The 27957-nt window shown below is 38.9% G+C and overlaps 1 protein-coding gene across 1 annotated transcript in view; it reads left to right on the forward strand.

The window, feature by feature from the left end:
- LRIG3 (leucine rich repeats and immunoglobulin like domains 3) overlaps positions 1-26016 on the forward strand; it is a gene marked incomplete at its 5' end in the record, with an annotated part of 43149 nt that extends 17133 nt beyond the window's left edge. Inside the window, 16 exons of the mRNA XM_082308062.1 lie at positions 3695-3829; positions 4470-4613; positions 6829-6972; positions 7300-7443; positions 8444-8587; positions 9960-10040; positions 10709-10780; positions 11150-11221; positions 13593-13756; positions 18128-18448; positions 18991-19272; positions 19879-20331; positions 20543-20701; positions 21816-21959; positions 22044-22319; positions 25423-26016. Of these exons, the coding sequence (XP_082164188.1) occupies positions 3695-3829; positions 4470-4613; positions 6829-6972; positions 7300-7443; positions 8444-8587; positions 9960-10040; positions 10709-10780; positions 11150-11221; positions 13593-13756; positions 18128-18448; positions 18991-19272; positions 19879-20331; positions 20543-20701; positions 21816-21959; positions 22044-22319; positions 25423-25667 (2980 nt within the window). The 3' untranslated portion in view covers positions 25668-26016. The remainder of the gene's footprint in view (positions 1-3694; positions 3830-4469; positions 4614-6828; positions 6973-7299; positions 7444-8443; positions 8588-9959; positions 10041-10708; positions 10781-11149; positions 11222-13592; positions 13757-18127; positions 18449-18990; positions 19273-19878; positions 20332-20542; positions 20702-21815; positions 21960-22043; positions 22320-25422) is intronic.
- Positions 26017-27957: the final 1941 nt, after the last annotated feature.

Below are 27957 nucleotides of genomic sequence, written 5' to 3' on the forward strand. Positions count from 1 at the left end.
TCCAGAATCACACAGATGTTAAAACAGTTATTTTACATCTAACAGCTTTGGAGAACAGGCTGCATAGACACAGCTCTCCAAAATTGTCTTTCTAGACAACTTGCTTTTTACCAGGTTGCTCCACCTCCAGACTCCTACACGTGCTTCTCATCAGGATCATGGTGTAAGATGAGACTAAGAGGTTCTCAAAACACAGCAGATCAACCTGGAAGATCTACCTGAAAGAAAGAGTTATGCTGGAGAAGGAAGTGCAAGAGTATTTTTTTGTGCTGAGATTTTGAATAGAAACAAAAAGATAAGTCTTCAGGTCTTAATCTATTTCAGAGTTGAGTCTTCCATGTTACAGGATCAGAGTAATGAAGCTTGCATAGGTTTTTCTCTTACTTAGGTAACTTTACATATTGACAATTTTTATCAAGAGATACTGAGTCATACTATCTCAGATCTTTAAAAATTGGGGTTTTTTTTCAGCACATAAGAACTATTATGTCTAAATGGTGTTAACTAGATCCTTAACAAAATGGATACGGAAGTTGCTGTCCTGCCTTATATTTCCCCAGAGGCAAGGAAAGTACAAGTCGATATGTCAGATATGTTGTAGCTGTTGTTTATACAGAGTGAATCTTGAGATCATGATTGATAGGACTATTATAGATGTTTTGGCCTAGTGGGGTGGTTAAAGTCATGAATGCTGAGATGGAAAGCTAAGGTTTCTCATACCCATAATGAAAATCTGATATTCTGTCTTAAGCTGGTTTTCACACAGCCTTATGTAAAAATAATTAAATCAGCCTGCATGCACTCTAGGGTGGTTGTTGGGTTTTTTTTGCTGCAAGTCAGGGTGTAGGCACTCAAATTGCAAAAAGCATGTTCAAATTTATGCAGGTATTTTTGGTGGTTTTGTCTGTGTTCCTTGGTGCTCCTGCTGCTTTAGGTATAACAGGAGAAGTTTTAAGGAAGCTGTAGCGTGTTGCTGGTCCTTGAACATGAAAAAATTGTGATTAGATTGCTGCAGGTCTGCTTCTGTGAGAACTTGATGTGCTGGGTCTCTTGTTGCAGGGGATCTCTGTTGCTCTGATCTCCCTTGAGGGTCTGTGAAATGAAACCAATGTGGTGTGTGCAGCTCCTTTTGTCTGAGCCCAGTAATAACAGCACTTTGCTGGAAAGTTGTTTTGGGGTTTTTTGTTGTTTTGTTTTGTTTTGTTTTCTTTTTTTTTTCTCCCCTCAGTGAACAAACTTGTATGCCATTGTGCCGACACAACGGATACTGTTTGGTTCTGCCTTGACAGTTAAATAGGCTTGCATTTTCAAACATGTCCTTCTTGACTAATTTTGATGGTGATTTGGCAGTTATGAGGAAGCCGATACATTGGTTTTATTTGATTTACTTAAGAGATGATTATGAAGAAAAATCAAATTAGAATTTAACTTTCTCATTTTAACTAAAGCTGGGCCTTAAAGCAGGACTATTTGGATATGTTCAGTGCTGGATAATCTCCTTCTAGGTGTGAATTATGCCACTTAAATTTTTTTGAAGAGAAAACTGGACTAGGAGGTTGAGGCAATAAGGAGTGAACCCTTCAGATATTTGGCATTTGAGTAGCTTCTACAAATATGAGTAACCAGGAAGGTGCAGTGAGGGCTGGTTTGATTTTTCATTGTGAGAGGGACTAGGACTTCGATGTGTAGCTCTGTTTCTGTAAACAAAAGAAGTTACTTTCTCCACACAATATGATCTTACCATCATGAAAAACAAAGAAAGTTTGCTGAAACAAGCTGGGTTCTTTTGTTTGTTTGTTTTTGTTGTAACCTGGTCTGTGTCAGGTAATTTGCCAGTTAGTTTAAGTGCTAATCTCTAGGCTGTATAAGAGTTTTATTCGGTTCCATTAGGTCCAACTAAACTTTGTAATACAGGGGCTATTATCCTGCCAGTTGTGAGGAATTTCTGTTTTATGGAGCAGTGCTGACACAAAGACAGCACTGTGCAAGCCGTCTCTATAACTGAACACTTTCACACTGCAATTTAGGAGGCGTGCAGTTCAGGAAATTGCCGACTTCTGCTGGAGCACACTTTTACTGCAAGGAAAATTTTATTCGTCACTCAAGTAATTGGCAGTTTTAATACCTTGTTAGTAATTACCTTATAAACAAACTAATGCATAAAGGCAAGGCTCTATGACATGTTATCTAACTTGCAGTGTTATTTGGCCAGTGGAACTGAAACATGGTGGTGGTGTTTGTTGTTGTTTTTTATTAAAGTAATTTGTTTCCATTTGTTATAAATACTTCAGCTAAGAGTTAAAAACATGCAGTGTACCTCTACCAGACAGCCTGAGGAATGAAACACGATACAAGCACAGCGTTGGAGGGGCTGCAAGATCACTTACCCGTTCCCACATGTGGTCAGAAGGCCCATTAATCTAACTTCTGTTTCAGTTTTTGAGTCAGGACTTTTTTGTCTTGAGCAGTAATCCCCCCACACCCCTTGAATATGTGAGAGTTGTCCCTGCTACCCTAAACGTGTGGCTTACTATTTGATCCAGAGCAAGTATTTCCAATAAAGGCAAACACCTTCCAGAATCAACATTCTTGTTGATAGTTTTACTGAAATTGCCTTTGCCTGCAATCTCTAGGAGCTGGGGAGAGCTCCTAAATCTTTATCGTTCATCATACTAGGTACAGAATGTACCACAGCCAGAACTGACTTGAACTTCCCAAGGTACACAAGGATCATTTAGGGTTATGTTAATTTAATTGGTCGTGATATGTTTTCCCCTATGTACCATTAGCTCCAAACGAATAATCCGATTAATGTTGCTGATGTGTGTGTGTGTGATTCTGTACATTATGCAACTGGGATGGAAAAACTGGTAGGTTGCTGGGTATGAACATGAAATGCGATCGCTGGAAAAAGTACATTTCATTGGAAGTGAAAGAAGGGGTGTTCCTTATAGTAGACTAGGATACCCATGTCTTTAAACAGTTGCAGAATTTTTGTTGTGGAACTGTGTGATGCTTAGCTGAAGTTTGACCAGATATGAAGTCCAGAACCTCTGTAATGAGCTGTAATAAGCACAAATTTTATTCTTTGCTAACTCACTAGAAAAATCTGTAGATGAAATACTAGGTCTAATTGCAAAATTATAAAATGTTTTTCCGAGGGGGCACACTGTCATCTATCTCCTCAAATGTAGCTCTGTTTTTATGGAGATTCATCCTGATTTTCCTGCTGTAGGAGTTTTCAAAAAAGTAAAACGATGTTTAGCTACTATAATATTAATTAGGTTAAAATAGAAAACAACTCTAATCTGATTTCATTACAATACTGTGACATACTGTTCGATGCAAATACTAGGTATTTCTGCTGTTCAGAAATAGATGATCATAGAGTTTTACGTCTTGTTTTAAAAGCTATGAATTGCAGTAATTGGATTAAAATGCAATTTTTTTCATCTTGTTTGCTGGGAATATGTTTTTAGAAATGTTGGTGAACACATTTATTTAGAGCATTCCAATTTGTGATTTGGGATGGCTAGAAATGAATGTTATGTCTAGAGAACATACTTTACTGGTTTTCTTTCACTAGAAATTATTTTTAAGTGGGGGAATTATGACTGACGAAAGTCAGTTCTTGTGTAGTTAACAAGTGTTTACTCTGGAAATTAGTCTTTTGACTACTGTCTTTCAATTTCAGGACCAGTAACAAGATTGCCAACATCTTGTCTGAACATCTGAAGCTGTTTCAGAGTCTAGAAACTTTGGACTTAAGCAACAACAACATATCAGAGCTAAAAATATCATCATTTCCATCATTACAGCTCAAGTATCTGTGAGTAAAACATGTTATTACTGTTTTTTCTTTCAGGTTACTTTTAAAAACTTGTTGGAACACTTAGATTGGCAGCTGTTTGTTAACATACTAAATCTTCTTTCAATTAGACATGCATTAAATATTTATTCCTACTTTCACCTGTTGAGTTTAACATAAGCTGCTAACTTGAATACATGAGTTGTTGCAATGAGATGTTTTAGTTCATAAAAAGTGAAGGTCATTATCTTGAGATGAAACAAATAGATGTGTTTCTTGAGGGAAATAATTATGTAACAATATGAACTTAAGTTCCCCATGGTTGGCTAGTCTTGAGTTACACAGAGTTTGGTGGACTTCTTTTGAATCTACCTTAATCCTTATTCAGTAGTACTGCAATGCCAGAGCTATACTGAGTGAGAATAAAGTAATGGGGTTACAACATGCTATCTTCTGCCAATAATACACTCCCGCAGAGCAAAATGGTGGTGGTGAAATACTATTTGACCATAGACTGAGCTGTCAAGAGCTCTAATTAATATGATAAATGAAATTCCATTTATCAAGGAGTAGGCAGCGCAAGAGCTTTGTGTTTCACTACTTGGTATTAAGAATTTATTAAATAACTGTAAATTTAACCTTCTAGACATTGTTTCAACAGGTACATTAACAGTAACCGAATAACCTCCATGGAGCCTGGTACCTTTGACAATTTGTCTACCACACTTCAAGTATTGAAACTGAACAGGAACAGAATTTCAGCAATCCCTCAAAAGATGTTTAAACTCTCCCATCTGCAGCACCTGTAAGTGCAACCTACAATTGACTAATTGTTTTCAGGTTTTCCAAAGCACTGCCAATGCTTGAACTTTAGCCTTTAATTTAATCAGAGGCAGAGTGAGACAGACACAGAAAACATATTACTACAACCCTTACTAACTGCAGCTTTGTACTGAACAAAACTAGTCTTATATATTGGTTAGATGTGAATAGTCTTTGTGTTTGAAATCGTGTTTGCCTATTAAAAGAAAAAAATGGCTGGAGAAGGGCTAATTGCAGTATTCCTGTAAGAAAGCATTGGAAGAATATTAAGTGAAGTAAACTTCTGTAGTTCACTACAGCAGTCTCTTATTTATTTTGTGCTTTCATGGTGAAATTAAGGGAATTAATTTGCTTTCAGAAGGTATGACAATAAGCAATATGCTTGAGTAAATAGACCTCCATCAGCTTCACTGATACAATGCTGTCTATAAATGTTTTACCTAATAAATAATAAAGTTATTTAATATGGAAGAGGATGGGGAATTTTTTTTTTTTTTTTTTTTTTTTTTGGAAACTTAGAGTGCAGGAAGTTCACAAGAGGATGGGCTAGGACTGCACTTCGTCAAACCCTGAAAAATTATTTTCCATATTAGATAGTCAAGAGTTAAAAATGATGAAATCTCTTAGGTTAACCTTGAAAGTGAAAGGTTATAAGAACAGTGAAGTGTTAGAATGCTTGACACATCTGGAAACAGTGACTGTGTCTTTTCTGTATACAAATGCAGGAAGAGTTTGACTCAAGCCTCAGTAGAAGAGTGTGATAACAGTCCTTCAAAGCTCAGGAATTGTTAATGATGTTAGTAGACTTTCTGATCTTCAGATTCAGCTGAAATTTTAGAAGTTGGTGATATTCTTGCCTAAAAAAGTTATACTCATTCACAATTTAATCAGTAGGCTGACCTAGTTATGTTAGGTGGCTAATCTGCAATGAAGGTCAAAAATTTTTGTTATCACCTGAAAGAAGTATTCAGAGGAGGAGTGGGGAAGAACTGAAGACTGTTCTTACTGAATGTTCTTCAGTGCTTATGCACATATAAACACAGGAGGAAGAGTTCCTATCAGGCTACCAGAGAGGAAAGCTGAATTCTTACAAGACTGAGACTCTGAAAAGTAATTGTGGTATAACTATGGAGAGAGAATTATTTAGGCCTTTTCCTCCCATAGGGAAGTTAGTTTTGGAAGGAGAGGATTCCTCTTGGTTTGGTAGAATGCAGGTTGATAGATCTAAGATCTTGAAGGGGCAGATGATCACTCATTGTATGAGGGCCTTTTCTTACTATTGTCTAATCCTGTCTCTTTATATTATATATCAATTGTTGGTAATAAATATAACTGTTAATTCAGCAAATAATAGCTAGTTTAAAATTCACTGTTAAAAAAACAGTTAACATGGTTCTTTGTGCCTGTGTGAGGCTAGACTTCCCTTTTCACGTAGCTCAGAAAGTCTGAAAGCTGTTTGGGGTTGGTGTAGGGTTTGGAGTTAAAGAGGACCAAAGCCAAGAAAGTGTTATGGAGAGCAGGAAAATAGAAAATATTGAATACTCCTGTCAATGCAGTTTACCCTCCAGCTAGTTATGCCTTATAACTCCCTTCCAGGATACACATGGGTCCCAACTTCTGACCTACACCGGGTATGTGTAGTGGCAGAAGGGCGAGTGCCAAGACCACTTGATGAGAAAGAAGGAAGGACCTATTTGTAACTAGTTGTGGGGAATGAGGGAGGACTGTGTAATGAATGCTTGACTCCAGATTAAGGAAGAGAGGGATCACCCAGGATATTTATTTTTGCCTAGTTATCACAACTAAAAATTTTAACTTTTTCTTTCTGACTGATTATTGATTGCAATTACAAGCTAACCTTAATGGCTCTACTGCTGGATAAACACCAGGAACTTGTTTCTGCTTCAGAATTTGCGAACGGAACTAAGCATGACAGTCTAGGTCTTCAAGGATTCTTTAAATCTGAAAGTCAAAGAACTACCAAGTACTTGTCCTCAGTATCAGAAAGGCAGAACAGTATTAGCATGGTTAAACGTAATGTATTCCAGTAAAATGTTTGATTTTTTTTTTACTACATCTTGTTTCTGGTTTATGTGCAAGAAAAGCATTTAAATAAGGTTTGTTTCCAGAGGGGGAAGAAAGGTTGTTGGCATGCAGGTAAACTTACTCTGTTGTAACTGTAAATTTTATTGATGCAGGGAACTGAATCGCAACAAAATTAAAAAAATAGATGGGCTTACTTTCCAAGGACTTCCAGCTTTGAAATCATTAAAACTGCAGAGAAATGGAGTTAATAGGCTCATGGATGGTGCTTTCTGGGGATTAACCAACATGGAAGTCTTGTAAGTATCAACTTTCTGCTGATAGATTCTGCTGATAACATGTTAAGTAGAATTGTGCAAAATGAATAGAATTGCTTGATAAAATTTCAAGATGTTTTTGAATTAAATTGTTCTAGTGTAGTTTGAAAAGCAGCAAGCAGTCATTGGTGAATGTGTAGGACAGCATATTCTGAACGCATGCATACAACTCTAAATGTTAACAGAGGCTGCAGCTATCTAGCCAGTATCATGAAGTCAGACGTGGACCCACGGCAAAGCACACATGCCACTGAGTTTCTGAACCTTATGTCTTTTATTCTGTTTGTATGTGTTTGTGTGTGTTTGTAGGCAGCTGGACCATAACAACTTAACAGAGGTAACCAAAGGCTGGCTTTATGGCTTGCTGATGCTGCAGCAACTCCATCTCAGCCAAAATGCCATCAGCAGGATCAGTCCTGATGCCTGGGAATTTTGCCAAAAACTCAGTGAGCTGTGAGTAGCTTTTATTCTATTCCAGTTTTGAAAGCATGGTAGATGCCAAAGCATGAGCTTCTTACCACTGATCTGTGAATTTTTCATAACAAAGTTTCCAAGGTGACAGCAACTTTCTGTACGTAAGGCAGTGTCATGGTTTAACCCCAGCCGGCAACTAAGCACCACACAGCTGCTCAGTCACCCTCCCCCTCCACCAGTGGGATAGGGGAGAGAATCGAAAGGGCAAAAGTAAGAAAACTCATGGGTTGAGATAAGAATAGTTTAATAATTGAATTGAAATAAAATAATAATAGTAAGTTGTAGTGAAAAGGAAAACAACAACAAAAAAAGAGAGGAACAAAACCCAGGAAAAAAAACAAGTGATGCAACCGCTCACCATCTGCCGACTGATGCCCAGCCCATCCCCAAGCAGCAATCACTGCCTCCCGGCCAACTCCCCCCAGTTTATATACTGAGCATGACACCATACGGTATGGAATAGCCCCTTGGCCAGTCTGGGTCAGCTGTCCTGGCTGTGCCCCCTCCCAGCTTCTTGTGCACCTGGCAGAGCATGGGAAGCTGAAAAGTCCTTGACTAGTACAAACACTACTGAGCAATAACTAAAACATCAGTGTGTTATCAATATTATTCTCGTACTAAATCCAAAACACAGCACTATACCGCCTACTAAGAAGAAAATTAACTCTATCCCCGCCGAAACCAGGGCAGGCAGTTACATTTTGTTGAAACAGGTTGAAGCCAACTGTAGCTGCTTCATGTCACTGTTGCAGTTGTACTAAAACTGTAACACAGTCATTTTCAAATGAAATTCATTCTGCAGTAATTTGTGAATTGTCAGAAACACTACACAAGCTGTGTGATCAAAAATGGTGTAGTAGCTTTTGTGATAGTTGTAAGGTAAAAAACTTTCTCTCCCCCTGAAAATTCACCTGGGTTGAACTGAATAATAAGCACTACAGCATAAACACTAAAATACTTTTTTTCCTTGAATATGCAGAGATTTGACGTTCAATCACTTAGCAAGGTTAGATGATTCCAGCTTCGTTGGTTTAAGTGTGCTGGTTGGACTGTACATTGGAAACAACAAAGTAAATTACATCGCCGATTGTGCCTTCCGGGGACTTTCCAGTTTACAGACTTTGTAAGTTGACAAACTCATTTTTTAAGGTCAAAAACATTAAGAAAATCCCTCAGTGTGTATAGATCTTTTTTTTTTTTTTTCCTTATGAAACATACAAGAATCTTTTGTTAGCTTTCCCCGATCAGCATATGTTTTTCTTACAGTAGGATTTTTTTTTCAGAATAGTTGGGAGAGGCAGGACTTCCTCTTTCATTAAGGCTGTGCACAATGGATGGTGGTAATTACGATACGAACTTTCAGTAGCATTATTATGGGAAAGGCATGTCCCCATTTAAAAGCAGCAAGCAGCACTGCTGCCCACAGGTTTAGGGATCTGGATGATAGTTGTGGCTTAACTGAATCAACATTTTCCCTCACAGTAGAAATAAGAAGACAAAACTCAAAACTGTGTATTACTATGGATGCTGATGCTTGGCATGACTGAGCAATTACTTTAAGCATTTGAGCATTTTTTGAAATAGCATTTCTTAATGGAAGGGGAAGAAAGAAGTAAACTAATCTAAATATATTCAGCTTCATTAAAATCTTCCAGCTGCGTACCATTGACCCATCTGTTAGCCAGATGAATGAAATGGTTGCCTTTCCCTCTAGGCTTTGAAAAGGGTGCTAACATTTTACTTTCAGGCGTTTGCTCACATAATCACACTTTGGGCATCTAGCAAAAGATGCAATTCAGAGGGGTGTATGCTATGTTTTTTAAGTATACAGAGAGATATAGATCACAGAGAGGGAAGTCAGATACTTGCGAGGTGTCTAGGAACTAAGTGTTAGACTTTTCCTCCTAGATTTATTTTTTCTTCTCTAGCCCTACCCTGTTGATTCTCTGCTGCCACGCTGTTCTTTTCACAAATCCCTACTCTCTTTATGCTTCGCAGATAATCAAGCTAGTGTTGTGGATGTTGTAGGATGTAAAAATGATTCACTTTTATTAATAAAAGTCTTTGTGTGTTCATATTATGAACTTATAAAGGCATAAGTATATTTTGTTTCAGAGAGGCAACAGTTGATCCTTTCCCTTCCTATGACGCTCCTTCTCTTATGATAGTCCTGTATCTGAATACCCTTGTAGGGGAATGTGTGTTTGTTTTCTAACAATTCTTGAAATTGTTGGGTTTTTGATCTTTTAAATTATCAGCGGAAAAAGTACTAATAGTCTTCAAAGTCTCTCAGTAAAAATTTAAATGAAATAGCTAATCAGGAAAAGCTTCTCTTAAAAAACAAACAAACAAACAAAAACCCAAACAAACAAAAACCCAAGGTACCAGAAAGCTATTTTAGAAATTGTTTTAAATAATACATGCTCTTGAAGAAGTATGTGCCTTGTTCTTTTTAATAGCTCTTGTGGTTTGATTTCCCCTCCACCCTTAAACAGGGATCTGAAAAACAATGAAATATCATGGACTATTGAAGATATGAATGGTGCCTTTTCTGGCCTAGATAAACTTAGGAAGCTGTGAGTATTGCTACAATATTTGTATCTCATCATTCCTTAAAAAAATGAGCTTAGATGATGTGTGTTTCAAGGGACAAGCCCAACACTTAATGATGTTATATTTTCCGTAGCTGAGATCATTTTATTTTTCTCCCTTACCATTTTGTTCTCTATAAAATGTTCCTTTTCTATAAAAGAAATTCAGATTTTTCAAGTCAAATGAATCTGAAATATTTTAAATATTACTACTATTTATGGAAACATTTCTCAAAAGAATGAGAGTTTCCCACAATAGGAAGTAATAAGTGCATTATATGACAAAGGCACAGTGACAGGGATAGTCTTTGATAAAGTAATGCAGCATCCAATGGAAGTGGCCTCATTGCATTGAAATTTTCAAGTGCACATCTATGAAATAAAAAGATGCTTATGTGTATATGTGTAGAATAATCCATGTCACTGAACTGTACACATTAAACATCTTCTAAAATCATTGTAAAGTCTAGATGTTTACTCAAGGGGAATAAACGAGTATCTTTTCGAGGTGAGACACATTGCTGCATTGGGGAAGGTTGAATGGTGAATATTAGTCACAGTTTAGAAATAAATGCCAAAAATGCAGTTGTTCAGCTCAAAAAATGCTTCCATTTTATTTTATCTTTTTTGCATCATGTACTTATATTTTTCAGGATACTCCAAGGAAACAGGATTAGATCCATTACAAAGAAAGCATTTTCTGGTTTGGATGCACTTGAACACCTGTAAGTAGTAGAAATTCACATTTAACTCAACATGGGAAAAAATGAATTTTGATACTAATTGCAATAAAAGTCGGACTAATAAGCTTTACTTATGACTTTGAATGAAATATACTTACCCTGGTTGCCTCGGTGATCTTGAGAAGGTTCTTTTATTTTGGAGTTACGCTAAAGATGAATTTTGGAATTAATGCAGGAAGTGTTATGTATTAAGCATGCTATAAAACTCCTTAATCCTGTCTCTTTAGTTTTGGAGCTAAGGGATCCTTTGTATGTCACTAAGGTAGCAAACTATTCCTTGAGTCTTAAGTACATTCAGTTTAATAAATTACTCTTTCCTCCTCTAATGTTATTTTTCTTGTTTTTTCCTAGAGATCTAAGTAACAATGCAATTATGTCAGTTCAAGGAAATGCATTTTCACAAATGAAGAAACTCAAAGAACTGTAAGTTTCTATCTAAAGACATCACCTCTATTAGATATATATATCCATACAAATATATAAATAAAAGCCTTGTAAGATGTTGCCTGATGCAGTGATAAACTCCCACTGTAATCTCTCTGAAGTCACGTAAAAAGGGTATGTCAGTGTTTTGTTTTTCTTTTTTTTTTTTATTTTTTATGTGATGACTGTATTTAAGTGAGATAGTGTAGGATAGGAGGCGTTCACTTTCTGCTACATTTGGTGTCTAGAGTCCTTATTTTAAATTGGCTGATCTCTAATAGGTATTAGATAAGGGAGACTTTGATGTAATGTGCTATAAGATCAGGAGTGCTATCACTGAGTTAAAGCTTACTGGACCAGTGAAATGCAGTACTGTAATTCTTTTGTAAAGACCTGGTTGTCAGTGCTTGTAATTGGGTCCTTCTATCCTGTAGTAGCAAAGGGGCAGATCTTCAGAGGAGTCATGAAGCGGTCACTGGGAAGAATGTATTCTTCTAGTGAGTTTTGGGGTTTTTTTTGTCCTCTTACCCTCTTTTTCTGTTGATGAGTGCAGAAGAACACTGTCACTGTTCCCTGTGTTTTGAGCACAGCTAATTCTTCCTCTTGCATATATCTTGTATCTCCTCTATTCATATCAGCCTTCTCTAGTCAGATCTGTTGTATTGAGCTGCTCTGTGGGTAGTTTGTCAACAAACTAAAGAATAAGAAAAAGGTGCTGCTCTCGTTATGAGTAGAAACTGCCAGAAGCTTGTCTGGAGCTTTTCATGTGTATTCTCCAGATACCTATCAAGTATCACCTTAGCAGCTGGCTCTCTACTTCATCTTATGGTATTACTCCATGTTGGGTGCCATAGAGAAAGTAATGAGGAGCCTTGCATATTTCATAGAATCGTAGAACAGCCCAGGTTGGAAGGGACCTCAGGAGGTCGTCTGGTCCAACCTTTTGTTGACGTCCATGCTTCTACTCATAGCCAGGTGTTTTCTGTCTTTCCTCATCCTTGAGTTGGATCTGGTTGTATTGCTTAATTCATTTGCTGAACTCACTCAGCCGGCTTCAGGGCAGTTGCTGCGTTTGGCACAAGAAAAGCAGTGGGAGCACAGTGCTGGCACTTAGGGATTGATATAGATGATTTGAAGAGTAATCAAATGTGATGGAATGACAGGCTAACACTGCTCCAGGAGGTGTAAGGTGCTATAAGATACCAGAATCCGAACACCTCAGTGAAATAACTATTCAACATTTGTTGGGGTTTTTTTTTCTGTATTTTTCTTGAAACACCTGGTAGACATCCATTATGTCTGAGGAAGATGTAGACAGATGGTAGCAAGTACTTTCCCAGAAGTAAGATTATTTTTTTGTAAATTCCCATCTAGTAATTTTATTCTGAGGCCTCTAGAGAGTAAATCTGAAAATACTATGACAGATACCCACTGCATCAGGGTAGCAAAAAGTGCTGTGGTTTCTCTGCTTCCTAAGAATAACAAGAATGCCCCTAGAACTTCCGTGAAAGATGACTTGTTTCGTCTCAATGTGAACTGGTGAGCTGGCATCCCTAGGTTTTATCCATGCAGTGTTAGTGTGAAAAAAGAGCACAGAGACGCTCTTCCTTTTCTTCAAGAATTGGTATGTCTTCATTTATCTTTAAAGCTGTTTCTTTCCCTGGATCCATAAATTATTTTTGCTTTTCCTCCAAGAACAGGTAAGATTTGAAGAGAAGAATTTTATTAGTGACTGTGTTTTTTAATACCCTTTTTTAAGGGTGATTCTGAGTTTTCAGCCAAAACTGAGAACTATTCCGTCTTCAACTCCTGATTCTAGATGCTTCACAGAATATCCCTTTGCTTTCTTATTTTTTTCCCCCCCTCTGTGAATGTAGCTATTTGCATAGGGTAGGTAAGCTGATAACCAGTTCTGCACTTGTTATTTCAGCACTTGACTATCCTTCATCTCCTCACTCTCCTTTTTAAATATCTTCCCCAAGATAAATTCTGACTGAAATGGAAATGAGGGAATGAAATTGTCTCAGAATTTTTTGATGTTAGCTTCCAGAGCACCTCCCTTCTGGACTATTCCGCGTGCCCGTTCTGTGTGTCCTACTGCTGACTGTAGTTTTGTACCCAAGACACTACAAACATGCCTGACTGCCTGGACTCATATTCGTAGCAGAAGCTGGGAGTTCAGGATAACACGTCTGCTTTGTAGAATGTAGGAGTCATGACAACGGTGTCACCACCTGAGCTAAATAATATTGCCGTCTTTCTCTTATATGTATTTAACCTAAAAATTTAGTTTTGTTACTGATGTGTGCTCATATAGACCAAAACAGAAAAAACAAGCAAACAGGGTTTGAATTGAATTGCTTTTTCTTAGGCACTTAAACACATCGAGTCTCTTGTGTGACTGCCAGTTAAAATGGCTACCACAGTGGATGTCAGAGAACAACTTTCAGAGCTTTGTAAATGCCAGTTGTGCCCATCCTCAGCTGCTAAAAGGGAGAAGTATTTTTGCTGTCAGCCTGGATGGATTTGTCTGTGGTGAGTATAGCCTCTATTCCTCATTCCATAGAACAAATTCTGCTGAATGCATTGTTTTTTGTTGTGGTTTCTTTGATATATTTTGATTTCTCTAATAAAATGGAGAGGATTTAATATTTGTTAACATTTCCTTCTGTGTTCCCAAACTGTGATGTAGATGCTCAAAGCTTGTGGCTTTGTACAAGATGGGGAGTGACTGTTTTCTGACTTTTATTTCATGTACAGCTTGCTTACATAGTACATAGCATAGCGTGCAAGGGAAAGCTGAATAGTTTGTGGTGGTAAATGTATATGCCTCTAGATTTAAAAGATGGATATTGTTTAGATAACTCTCATTTTTAAGTGAGACATATTTTGGTGAACTTAAGATGCAATTTTTGGTTTTGATTATTTGTAAATTATTTTATTATTATTATTATTTTATTATTTTATTTGGGGAACTACAGGCCTGTCAGCCTGACCTCGGTGCCAGGGAAGGTCATGGAGCAGATCATCTTGAGTGCCATTATGCAGCAAGTGCGGGACAACCAAGGGATCAGGCCCAGCCAGCATGGGTTTATGAAAGGGGGATCCTGTTTCACTAACCTGGTCTCCTTCTATGACAAGGTGACCTGCTTAGTGGATGAGGGGAAGGCTGTGGATGTTGTCTACTTGGACTTTAGTAAGGCCTTTGACACTGTCTCCCACAGCATTCTCCTGGAGAAGCTGGCTGCTCATGGCTTGGATGGGTGCACTCTGCGCTGGGTTAAAAGCTGGCTGGACAGCCGAGCCCAGAAAGTGGTGGTAAATGGAGTCAAATCCAGTTGGCGGCCGGTCACGAGTGGTGTTCCCCAGGGCTCAGTGTTGGGGCTGGTCCTGTTCAACATCTTCATTGATGATCTGGATGAGGGGATTGAGTGCACCCTCAGTAAGTTTGCAGATGACACCAAGTAGGGTGGAAGTGTCGATCTGCTGGAGGGTAGGAAGGCCCTGCAGAGGGACCTGGACAGGCTGGATCGTTGGGCCGGGGCCAACTGTATGAGGTTCAACAAGGCTAAGTGCCGGGTCCTGCACTTGGGGCACAACAACCCCATGCAACGCTGCAGGCTTGCGAGGAGTGGCTGGAGAGCTGTCTGGCGGAAAAGGACCTGGGGATGTTGGCTGACAGCTGCCTGAACATGAGCCAGCAGTGTGCTCAGGTGGCCAAGAGGGCCAATGGCATCCTGGTTTGTATCAGGAATAGTGTGGCCAGCAGGACCAGGGAGGTGATAGTGCCCCTGTACTCAGCACTGGTGAGACTGCACCTCGAGTACTGTGTTTAGTTTTGGGCCCCTCACTACAAGAAGGACATCAAGGTGCTGGAGTGTGTCCAGAGGAGGGCAACGAAGTTGGTGAAGGGTCTAGAGCACAAGTCTTAGGAGGAGTGGCTGAGGGAGCTGGGGTTGTTTAGTCTGGAGAAGAGGAGGCTGAGGGGAGACCTTATTGCTCTCTACAACTACCTGAAAGGAGGTTGTAGCGAGGTGGGGGTCAGTCTCTTCTCCCAAGTAACAAGCGATAGGATGAGAGGAAAGGGCCTCAAGCTGCCCCAGGGGAGGTTTAGGTTAGATATTAGGAAAAATTTCTTCACCGAAAGGGTGGTCAAGCATTGGAACAGGCTGCCCAGGGAAGTGGTTGAGTCTCCATCCCTGGAGGTATTTGAAGAACGGATAGACGTGGTGCTCGAGGACATGGTATAGTGAAGACTTGGCAGTGATAGGTTAACGGTTGGACTCGATGATCTTCAGGGTCTTTTCCAACCTTAACGATTCTATGATTCTATGATTTTCATACTTCATCAGTCTTGAGCTTATTCCAGAGCTGAGAAAATTTGGAGGTAAAATACCCATACTGGCCTCAGCTCTGACCTTTTTTATGTGTGCGTGTTGTCCACTTTAAAAATTATTTGGACCATGTAAGTTACTACCAGTATGTAAACTGTATTTTAAAACATCTGATTGCCACAGTTATGCTACTGATATTTTGTATTTCAGTACAGCAGATAGTAAATGCTAGTAAAAAATTTTTACTTTAAGACTCGAGAATTTGAGGTGATAGCATCCGCCTTAAAACTGAAATTTCTCTGTGTATATAGTAACATTCGTTATCACCTATATGTTACATTCTCTATTTTAAGCAAAGCGAAGCTAAGCATTCAGAGTAAAGATGTGTGTTTGAGTGCTCTGATACATTAAGTGGGAACTTTGAAAATACCAGGAAATTAAAAGCTAACTGGATTTCATGTATTTTTGCTGTATACATTTTATTTTTCTTACTAAAGAAAATTCCAACTTTATGTTCTTTAGAGACAAAACAGTAACCGTATTTGTCTTCTCAATAACTTTCCTCTCAGCAAATATGACTGCTTAATTATTGCTGTTGCCGTTCATACCCTTTTTTCAGTGGGAAAACAGGTACAGAATATAAAGTAGTGTACAAAACTGTTGTTTTCTCCCTGCCTATTAACAGTCAAACATTTAATGAATTAAAGTTAAATAATGAGTAGATGGTGCATAATCTAGTTACTGCTGAAAAGGAGAAGTTAACATAGTGCAGGGAATTACAGATTACTCTAGCTAATGGAGTATATATGAAGTAGACATTCTTATTTATGAGAAACTCATTCTGGCAAGAAATTAAATTGGGGGATTTAAATATATATATCTTATTTGTTAGACCACAGGGGACAGTGATCTTTCTTTTAGCTGCTGAATGCCATTTTTAATGAATTAATTTCAAAACCTTTAAGATACATTAGCAAAAAAGGATGTACTAAGAGTAAGTTATTACATTTAATACGTAAAGTAATTGTCATGCAGAAGTAAATAGAATCTCTTAATACAATCAATGAGTGTTTCACTGTTTATTAAATCTTTAAAGTGTGCCATCACTGGATGTTTGGGTGTACTCACCTTGCCTTATAAATTTAGAATGGCCACTTTTGCTTTTATAGAAGTTTCAAGAGGAGTATGTTAAGTCCTGTCTGAAGTTAAAATAAATAATCTATGATATATAATTCAATGAGTGTATAAATCCTCCAAATCGTGCCAAGTTACATTTTTGAAAATAGCTAAGAGATAGGAGGGAATCATCCTAAATTTGTTAAAGGAAAGCATGTGTTAGGCAAGGGTTCCATATCTGTGAAACTAAAAAAAATAGAAGATCTATGTAAATTGTACTTCACACATGGAAACATGAAAACCAGCTGGTCTGGGAGATTCTTCAGGCCCACGCTTAGGGTCTCAGATCAGAGGATCCATGTTGCCCTGTCGCTGGAGCGCAGCTCCAGACTTGCAGGTGTTCTGCAGGCAGCTCAAGTTCAGGCTATCTGGACATCTCCTTTTCTTTTGTAACATGCAGCGTGGAGGTTCTTCAAGGAAGTTAACGCTTTGACCCTGGTATGTTGTTCCCAAACAGATGAGACGTAGGGAGGCAAAGGAGCTAGGTAAAACCTGACTCTCTGCAGTAAGGAGTAGTTGGGGCCCAGGGCTTTTCCTGCAATACCTGTGAAGTTTGTGCTTGTGTCTTTGTCAGGAGGTAGGAGGCATCTTGAAAGTTGGGAATGCACTAAGGCTTTTGCTTTTGGGAGACCAAGCATTTAATTGCCCCCTCCTTTTGTACATGCAACGTACATGCAATTGGCAGAATAAATAGCTTGGAAGGCAGCTATTTCTGTAAACTCACAAAATGGCACTTTTAAGCCAACTTCCAATAGTAAAGGGACCTTCAGAAACTGACCTCTTGAAATTCTTATGTGCTGCCGTGCTTAAGGGATTTTCAGCACTACTGTGTGTGTAAGGTAGACCAAACAGCCACAAATCACTGGAACAGTGACTTTTGTACATGATTGTTTTTTGTGGATTTGGGGAAAACCCTCAACTTTAACTTGCAGTTTCTGATGGCAGAAGAACTATGCTTTCAGTAAAGAAAAACTCACAGCAGCCTGAGGTGTTGTAAAGATGAAGAGTAGGCTTCATGACTGACATTCAGAATAGCTCTTACGGATGTCAGGGGGTATTGCTCTCCTCTTTAGTGCTGCTGTTGAACAAACTGTACACACAGTCTGCTTTTAAATGTGCTTTCTCTTCAATAAGAGATGACTTGGCACAATAAACTCATAAATACGGTATTTTTAAATGCCCTAAGGCTAACAAAATTTAAAATGGAAGCATCGTGTATCCATTTTATAAATACTTATCTGACTCTTCTCTCAAACCTATAAAACAAGGCTTACAAACTCTTTCTAAAAAGAGTCCTCAGGCCTCACATTTATATATATGTGGGTTTTTTGTTTTTTTTTTTTTCCCTCTTCCTCTGTGTTACTTTTTCTTTTTCTCTGTTCTCCCTTCTGTGCAGATGATTTTCCTAAACCACAAATCACTGTCCAGCCAGAAACCCAGTCAGCAATCAAAGGCTCCAATTTGAGTTTTGTATGTTCGGCAGCCAGCAGCAGCGATTCCCCAATGACTTTTGCATGGAAGAAAGACAACGAATTACTGCAAGATGCTGAAATGGAGAATTATGCACACCTCCGGGCACAGGGTGGTGAAGTGATGGAGTACACTACCATCCTCCGACTGCGCAATGTTGAATTCAGCAATGAAGGGAAATACCAGTGTGTTATTTCAAATCATTTTGGTTCATCCTACTCTGTCAAAGCCAAACTTACAGTAAACAGTAAGTATGTTACTTTTTGCTTGTGGACTTAAAGTAGAATGATTTTAATCAAGATATGTAAACATAGGTTTTTTTCCGTTCTCATCATCCGTGTCTTTTAGAAGATCCCTTAATAAGATGAGATTATTTCTTAAAATGTATCTAGTTCCAAGATCACCATTCAGTTTTACATCTGGCCCCATTGTGTTGAACCATAGTATAGGAAAAAAACAAATAACAGACCCAGTTCCTAGTAAATCTGACAAAAATCTATGTAACAAGATTTGAAAACATTAATCTTTTCTTCACAAGAGGTAAGTTTACTCTGTTTCAAGGTACTACAGAAAGGTCATGTGGGAGGCTGTTAGCAGAAATGAGATTGTGATCTAGATCATCTCACATACATCACGGCTCCCTCCCTTTCTCTTTGCTGGCTACTGATAAATTTAGGTTGTATGCTTCTCAAAATTTTTAGGTCCAAGAAGAGTGTTAAGAATATTCTGTGCAAAAAAAGGAAAAGTATGTTTCGTTCATTCATTTTGGTATCACTAAATTTTCTTCAGTGCTGCCTTCATTTACGAAGATCCCCATGGACTTAACCATTCGTGCTGGGGCAATGGCACGTTTGGAATGTGCTGCAGTTGGGCATCCTGTCCCACAGATTGCTTGGCAGAAAGATGGTGGAACAGATTTTCCTGCAGCGCGCAAGAGGCGCATGCATGTCATGCCTGAAGATGATGTATTCTTTATTGTTGATGTAAAGATTGAGGACACAGGCGTTTATAGCTGTACAGCTCAAAACACTGCTGGAAGCATTTCAGCTAACGCAACGTTAACAGTACTAGGTAAGACATTGGCAATCCTTAATGGCATTATCGTGAAGAACAGAACTATTGCTAAGCACTTTTAAAATTGCAGCCGATAAAAAATAACATTGTTATGAAAATGTTGTCTAGAAATAAAAATATTTTGAAATAATTTGTATTGACACATAGTTATAGATTAGAAATATGTACTCCATCACACAGTCACTAATATAATGCAGAATAATAAAAGTTAGTTATGTTTCTCAGTATGTACATGATGTCTGATATGCAGGGAGGGGAAAAAAAAGGGCTGTTATTTTTGTTTAGAGACCGGAGATTTAGTTTAACTTTTAATTTCCTGATGTTTTATTAACCATTTTTAATCTAGTTCTCTGCAATCTTGAGCATGTATGATTTGGCCTTTTTACCTCCTAAAGTAATCAGACGTTTAGGTCTGATCAATTGACAAGTAAACTGTAGGCTCTAAGTTCAAATTCCTTGAATGTGTTTTTTCTGAGAGAGTAAGCTTCATTAGGCCTTACTGATGCATTTAATTTAGCTTTTCCTCTTGAGCTGTGAAGGAAAGGGACATGTTCCCATTCTTGCAAGGTCATTTAGAATATAAGGCTTATGCTTTCTTTTCAGAAACACCATCATTTTTGCGGCCTTTGCTGGATCGAACTGTAACAAAAGGTGAAACTGCAGTCTTGCAGTGTATTGCTGGTGGTAGCCCTCCACCCCGGCTGAACTGGACTAAGGATGACAGCCCTCTCGTGGTAACAGAAAGACATTTCTTTGCTGCAGGCAATCAGTTACTAATTATTGTGGATACAGATGTAGAAGATGCTGGGAAATACACTTGTGAAATGTCTAATACGCTTGGAACGGAACGTGGCAACATCCGTCTTAATGTAATTCCTACTCCCACCTGCGATTCTCCTCAAAATATTGCCCCATCACTTGATGATGATGGATGGGCCACAGTTGGCATTGTGATCATAGCTGTGGTTTGCTGTGTGGTGGGCACTTCCTTGGTGTGGGTGGTCATCATCTACCACACCAGAAGGAGAAATGAAGATTGCAGCATCACAAATACAGGTGTGTAAACTGAAGATTTGCCTTGGAAAGGAAAAAAAATGTTTGTGGTTGCTTTGCAATGACTTTATTGTAGGAACATTTGTGTGCTTTGATTCAGAGTCAGAAGAGTGAATTACTTGTTACCTTCAGCACTTTGCTGACAAGTTTAAAAATGCTTCTACAGACTCTGAAGTATGCTGATGGCTTTTGTGTGTGTTTTGCTTCCCCACAGATGAAACAAATTTGCCTGCTGACATTCCAAGTTACCTGTCATCCCAGGGGACACTGGCTGAAAGGCAGGATGGATATGGTTCATCTGAAAATGGTAGCCATCATCAGTTCCTTGCATCTTCTGTGGGAGGGTATTTTTTGCAGCAGAGGGACAGTAATGGTAGGTATAAAATGTTAAGCAGATTTTCCATGTTGCTTGAGTAGCTGCAGTTTGGCTATTGTCTTTCTCACTAATAGAAATAACATTAAAGAAACACCTTCGCTGAAGTTTAAGAGATTATGTGAAATTTATTTCTTGGGATTGCTTCAACAAGATAATAACAGAACCTTGGTTCTGTCCATCCAAATGATGTTATAGCTTTGCTTAAATCATGACGTTTTTCTCTAGTCTCAAGGGTAAATTGAAACTGATGATCACATTTCCAAAACAAGAGTCTCCAAAAGGAATTACAATAGCATGTCTTCCTCTGTTACAGCTCGAAAAGGATGCTTTTAATGGAATGTAGGCATGGGTGGTAATACCAGTGTAACTTTAGTATAATATAACTGATTAAACTTTCCTGTTAGAAAAGTCATTAGGGTCAGAGTCAATAAAGGATTTAAGGTGACTGCAAGTTAAAAGCTGCAGTACTTAATATTTATCGTCTGGCCCCTGAGAATCCAGTACATACCTGGGTTAGGGAGGAAAAGGCACCTTGCTGGGAATGGATTTGGGTCAAGATACAGTCAGGAGTTGGGGCAGGTGGGAATGGAGCAGTGGTGAGAGAGTTCTGCAGTTGTAGGGTAGTGAGAGGAGCAGCCTCTTTGTGGAGCAAGAACCACAGATCATGTCCACAGCTTTCAGGAACCATTGAGCTGAAAGTCAGTATACCTGTTCAAGCAGCCAGTGGCTCCCTCAGATTCTTGCACCCAGGACTTTCTGATTAGCAGTCTGTGCTCTGAAATGTGGCTGTGTGACAGAGCATGAGCCTGGCTTCCAGTGCTTTAGAGGAAGGAAGTCCCTGGTTCTGATCCCTGTGATTGGGTTTGTTCTGTTATCCAGGGAGTGTATAATGATGCAAAGTGTGACACATTCTCTGTCAAGCTAATTTATTGAACACTTGCTAGAATTAGAGTTCTCATCAAGAGGTTAGGTTAAACTTAAGCAAGCTCTAAATACACTGTGAAATTCAGTTGAACAGGCGGGGTTCTTAAAAGAACAAAACTTACTCAAGAAACTGTAAGCTAAAGCTTAAGAAAAGACCATATGCTGACACATCAATTTTATTTTTAAGGCGTTTGCCATCTAGACAACGGCAGTGAAACAGACTTGGAGGGTGTCTCAGATCCATTCCTATGCCACTATCTGGGGACTTCAGGGACTTTGTATTTAAAAGGAAACACATATGGCTCTGAGGCCTTTGAAGCATACAGTGCAAGTAAGTTGTGAGGGGTAGTTTTAGTCCTAATTTCATCTTGTGCTGTGATGAATCTATATAAAAACAATTTTTCATTTTCTTTAGGTTGCAGCCCTGACCAAAGAACAGTATGCCTGGACCCTTATGAGTCTGGATATTTAAAGAAAAAGGAATGCTATCAATACTCACCTCCACTGGAAGATCCCTTTGACCAGTGTGTTAGCATTATTGGGATGCAGGCTACAAGTAGCAAATTGATTAACTCCATTTATACTCAAAATGAAGGAACTGGACTAAAAAGCAAAAGTCTGAACTCGGACACATTTGATTTAAACAGAAGTTTGGAACACTCATCTATTATCAATAACAGCACTTTCATGGGTATGTTCTATCTGTTTTTATTCAAGCTGCTGGAATCCTTGCTGTCTTGTTTCCTACTTCCAATACTAAGCAAAACTGATTTCTCAGCTTTTCCTTTCCCACTTCTACAATAGGTAATTCTGTAGTAATATTTAGATGCTCATATAGTTAGTGTTGTGGAAAAACTAATTTTGTGCAGGTTTTTTTGCAGATTTCCGTTAATTTAGTAACATAATACAGCATGTGGAATATAGATACTTGAGAAAGGAGGGGAGGAGAGACAGGAAGTAGCTGAGGAAAGGCAGTTTGAGAGTTGTCCTTGGCGTTTTGCATGTGTTCTTGTCTTTGTTTTCTTTCCCCCTGTTCCTTCCTGAGTAACTTGCAATACTAGAGTATCTATTTTTTTAAGTCTCGCACAACTGAGCTGTACCCGTAGGCCTGTTCTCTCTCCACTGCAGTACACGAGGACAGTTGGATGCCCCAGGACTCAGGGTGCCCTCTGGATCCTGCTGGGAGTTAGCCAGGAGGTGGGCCCTATCCTGTGTTATAAAGGGAGCAGCTTAGGGTTGGTCTGCAGAACTGAGAGACATTGAAGGAATCCTCAGATCAAGTGTGGTGGTTCACCTCCGTGTGTAACTGTGAGCCCTCTTCTGCTGCTTCTCAGGAAACCTGACTTCTAAGAACCACTAGATACAACTTCCCAAATGTTTGAAGTTCAGGAACAGAAAAGTGATTACAGTAGAACTGCATAATGTGCATATTTAGATTACCAAGAGATCTTAAGAGCTCATGCTTACATAAAAATCTCATCAGTGGTGTGATTCCTATCTTTTATCTTAATATAGATGGCAGATTTCCATCCATGGTAGGATACTTACTTACATACACCTTAAACTTCAGGCACACCAGAAGTTTTGCCTGACAGGCAAAAGGTGTGCAAGGTCCCAGCAGGGCTCAGAACAGGTGGGGAGACTTGAACTCCAGTGTATGAGGATATATTGTATAACACAGTGAGCCAGAACTATTTACCCTTCAAAGTAAGGCACTGTAGAAAAATGCCCTCTCTACCCCTCCTTTGTCTTCTTTTCTCATGGTGTGTATGACAAAAGAGTTCCTGAAGCTTAATTCAGGGTTTACAATTTTAATCCAGATTGCAGGGAGAGGTGGGGAGAAGAAAAGCATTGCTTTACCTTTGAAGCTCTACATTTTGAGTGTTGGTTTGGTTGGTTGGTTGGTTTAAAATGTTATAAACCCACATACTGCTTTCATCCCTGTGATATCTGAGTGCCAAGTGCAGCCCTGGTTCTGTGGATTGTCTCCCAGCTGGTGTGTCAGCATGGTTGATCAAGGCCTGGGGTCTGCTGGCTCTGCAAGGGGACCTGGGGGAATGTGCATCACTAGGCTCTTTGTTCTCAAGGGGTGGGGAGGGAGGTACAAGCTCTGAAGTTTTCCCCCTTCGAAAGCCAGATGTTTGGACTGTAAAACACTGCAAGATGCCATGACATCTGGCAGAGGCCCTGGGACTACACACATTCTGGCTGCCTGCTACTATTGCCGTGGTGGGACTGTGCAGACAGGGCTTTACCACATGTCTCCTGCAGAAAGTAGTTCTACTGTATGTGGGTATACCCAGGAGTTAATGCAACCTCGAGGGCTCATATTCCCCTTTCTGCCCTAAAAATCTGTACAGAGTTACTTTTCTTCTGTCGGTTCTCTGAGCTACTGTCCCACCCAAGTTGCATCATCATTGCCGTGGACGCTTCATAATTGTTAGTACTCTTCACTCAAAGAGCCTATGGTTAGATCTTGGAGGTGATGGCTGTGGAAGAAGTCTTGACAGATTTCTTATCTTTAGTTGTGGATTTGCTTCTTCAGCATTGTTGTCTTTAAATTCAGCCCCCCTTTTGCCTCTACAATCACAATGAAGAAGACAGCTGGCATTAACATCACTGTTGATGCATGAGATGGAAAGTTCACAACTTGGATTTTCTTTTTTTTTAAGACAGCATTCTTTTGTAGCTTTGGTGCTGTGAGGCACATCCTTTCATGTCGTGTTAGGAGCAAAGTTGCTCTGCAAATCATTGAGGCAAATATGGATGTTGTCCAAATCCATTTTTAGTAACTTCTCAGATTGCAGTTTTACTTGAAACCTTCGCTTCTAGCAACTAAGCAAAACTAGAAGTATGGCTTTTTGGGTGCAAAATTTATTAGTGAGTGTAGTGTTAAGTTATTAATAAAAACTGAGTTCTTCAAAATCAGCCTGTGGCACATTGTCCTCTGAAAATAAGTCTTTTGAGTGTCACTTACAGACACTATGACTTGCGACAGCCGTATCTTTCTTCAGTGAAAAAAGAGAAGGCCCTTCTTGCAGAGGTGTTGCTGCTAACACCTTCCCAATGGTGAAGAGTGACAGACACACTAATTATTTTCTGGCTAGTGATTCCAGATAATTATTAATAAAGATTCAACTGAAATGCCAAATTCTCTTTGGGCTACATCTGTTCTAGCCAGTTGTGGGCAAAGAGATGAACAGGTGTGAATGGAGAATTTGCCTAGCAGGGCCTTTGTTATTAATGGGAGATGCTAGCCAGAAAAAGATCATTTTAGCATTCAGATTGCACACTGGGAGGATGTTGTATAACCCTATACATGTTGGGGTTTTAAATTTTTTTTTTATTATTTTTGCTGAACTGCATGGCAGATTTCATGTGCCATTCGTTCACTGAAGAACAAAACAGGGATACTGTTGTGACTTTTGCATTAGAAAGTGTCTTGTAATATGTTTGGAGTTTGGTCTGTGTGCCCACCTCCCCCCTCGCCACCTTCCCCAAAGAAAAATGGGCATGGGAGTAGTCATGAAAAGAAAAGTAATGAAGTTGTGTGTGGCTATACATTTAGTTTGGAAATATTTTTAATGTCTCAGGTGGCAGAATCTTGCCTTATGCTTGTGATCACACGGATGTTTTCTTTTAAGGGGTAAAATAACAGTTAAGTAAAATCTGACTACTTTGAACTTTTGCTTGTGTTGATCCTTGGCTTGCATTCTAACATGCAGCCCCTAGTGAGACACAAAACTGTTAGCATCAGTATTTCTGTACTTACTTACTCATTTGCTGTCTTTCAGGAACATTTGGAAAGCCTTTATGGAGGCCTCAGCTGGACTCTCTTTCAAGTTGTAGACAGCCAGCAAATTGCCAACTGAAAACCTCCCATAATAATCCTCATGCCTCACTGGACTTCAGTGTAGAGGCAGATGAAGATGGAAAGGAAAGGACAGTTTCTAGAGGAGAAAATAGCATTTATACTTACAAACAGTCCTTCGAAAACTTTAGGACTTCTACTGTCCAATCCTGTGATTTGGATACATAGCTCCTTTTGGACCTGCCACTGATTTCTGGAACCAAAGAAATACTTTGACATACTACTACCTCAGTGTGGATTTTTATTTAAAAAGGGAATAAGGAAAGGAAGAAGGGAAGAAGGAAACCACATGATGCTATGAATTCAGAACAAATAAATGCATTTTTATTCAAATAAAGCATAATTGCCAAAATGCTCTATGTTTTTATACAGGGAAAACATTCCTTATAAAAATACTATATTTCTAATTATTTTATAGCTTTGGTTTATGCAAATAATATCTTTTGTAAATTAATGGTGTAAATAATACAGCATATGTATTTCTATGTCAGACTTCATTTTATTGAAATGAGTAGTAAGCATTCTAATTTTGTACTGTTACTTGTACCTTTTTACAAGTGGAAACTCCATGCTGTTTGCAGGTATCATGCATCTTATTTGCACATTACTTTTAATAAAATATGCTGCCATGTGGTCTCTGGCCCACATTAGTGTATGAAGAATGAAGAGTGTGAATTATGTTTGTAGATAGAGGAGTGTTGCATATGTAGATGCCTTCTGTCACATGTCTGCACCTTTATTTGACTAAAACTTGTATTTCTGGATTTACTGTGTTAAATATGTTCAGCTTCTAAGAGCGGGTGTGGTCCTGCCACAGCTACTGGTGGCTGGTAAGGTGGGTTGAAGTGCTTCGTACCAAAATAAGTATGCAAATCTTCCACTTTGTGAATTCCCACTATCAGATGTGTGTGCACACATTCTCAGTTGTCATGCACACGAGGCTGTAGTACCAACAGTCTGCCCATGCCTGTGTGCAAATAGTGGGTGCAGGATATGCACAGTAGATGCACAAATCCATATTAAGATATTTAGTAAAAGGGGGAGAAAGGCACTGGATGTCTGCCTGTAGCATCATGCTTTTGTAAGTGGCTTAGTGTTTCGCGTTTGCCAAATATGCAGTGCATGCCTGAGTCTTTGCTTTCCCATACCCTGTCTCCCTCTTTTTTTTTGCTTCTGCAACCACTTCCACACTCAACATGAGAAGGTAATCCAAGTACAAGATGATGTTTTCCTTGGTTTAAACTCATGCTTCTGTTCCTTATTCAGCTGCCCTTTTCTGGTTATAGATGAGATCTGTGCTTTATTCAGTTGCTCAGTCAGGTTGAGCAATTGTGAATTCTTGCTGGATTAAATTTGCAGTAATGAACCCAATGCCTTTAACTATACAAAGTCAGAGAAAGAGGATTGCTTACTATAAAATGGTAATTAAAACTAAGTGAAAACACTCTATTTTGTTTTTCTATGTACAGATGCCTACTATTTTAAAAAGCTGTGAATCCTGCTGTCATCACTGCATTAAAACAGCGAGACTCCAAAACGGTTAATATTACAGGACATTGGCTTTTTACATCTGTCTACTTTGAAGGTGCAAACTTACATGGTTGCCAAATCACTTCTTTTAAACTAAATTAAAAGCAGCTGTTAGAGTAGGCCATCACAGACATCACGTCTAAACCTAGAGCAAAGGTTTCACTGCCTGGTGTAGCTGAGCTAAGAGCTTTTTGTTGTTTGTAGCCAGAAACCTGGTACCCAGATTGCGATGCAATTTCCCTTTAATTTAGGCGCCAGTATTAGAGACAGGAAGTTTAATCCATCCTTAGTCACTGGTGGTCTAAGTGTAGAGAATGGATTTTGCGTGCTTTAGTTGATCATATTGCCAGATTTTCTGACTCTTATTGTTAATTTGTCTTCATTGCTGCCAGATGTGCTGATGTGGTGACAGACATTGATATGGGTATTTGATTATAATTAAGTGCATTTTGAAAGAGATTAATTTTTCCTGAGTTAAGCACATGCTGTAAGTCAATAAGGCAAGAAATCTTAAATTTGATTCACTGAATAGCTCTCCTTTTTCTTCCCCCCTGCTGACCATAGTTTTTTTTAGGGGGAGGAGAGCAGGGGGCCATGTGATAGCTTGTGTTTGTAACCAGACATTGCTTTTTGATATTTAAAAAAAAAAAAAAAAAAAGTTAAAAACAGTAAGTACGTTTTTCATTCCAGAATTAATGTTTATGCTTAAGACTCCATATTAAAGGTCCAACATGAAAAACAAGCTTTAAATTCGTTTTCTGTAGCAGGGGAAGATCGGGAACGGTGGTAATGTCATTTTATTCTATTTTCATCTTCTCCCTTAAATGCTTTTTTTTGGACTCACTGTTGGAGACTATAAAGATCCTAATCTTCCAAGGACATGGATCTCTGTACCCAAATAAACATTCAGGGTCAATGACTGAATTTT

Source organism: Platalea leucorodia (genome assembly GCF_965183815.1).
Source record: "Platalea leucorodia genome assembly, chromosome: 4".
NCBI lineage: Eukaryota > Metazoa > Chordata > Aves > Pelecaniformes > Threskiornithidae > Platalea > Platalea leucorodia.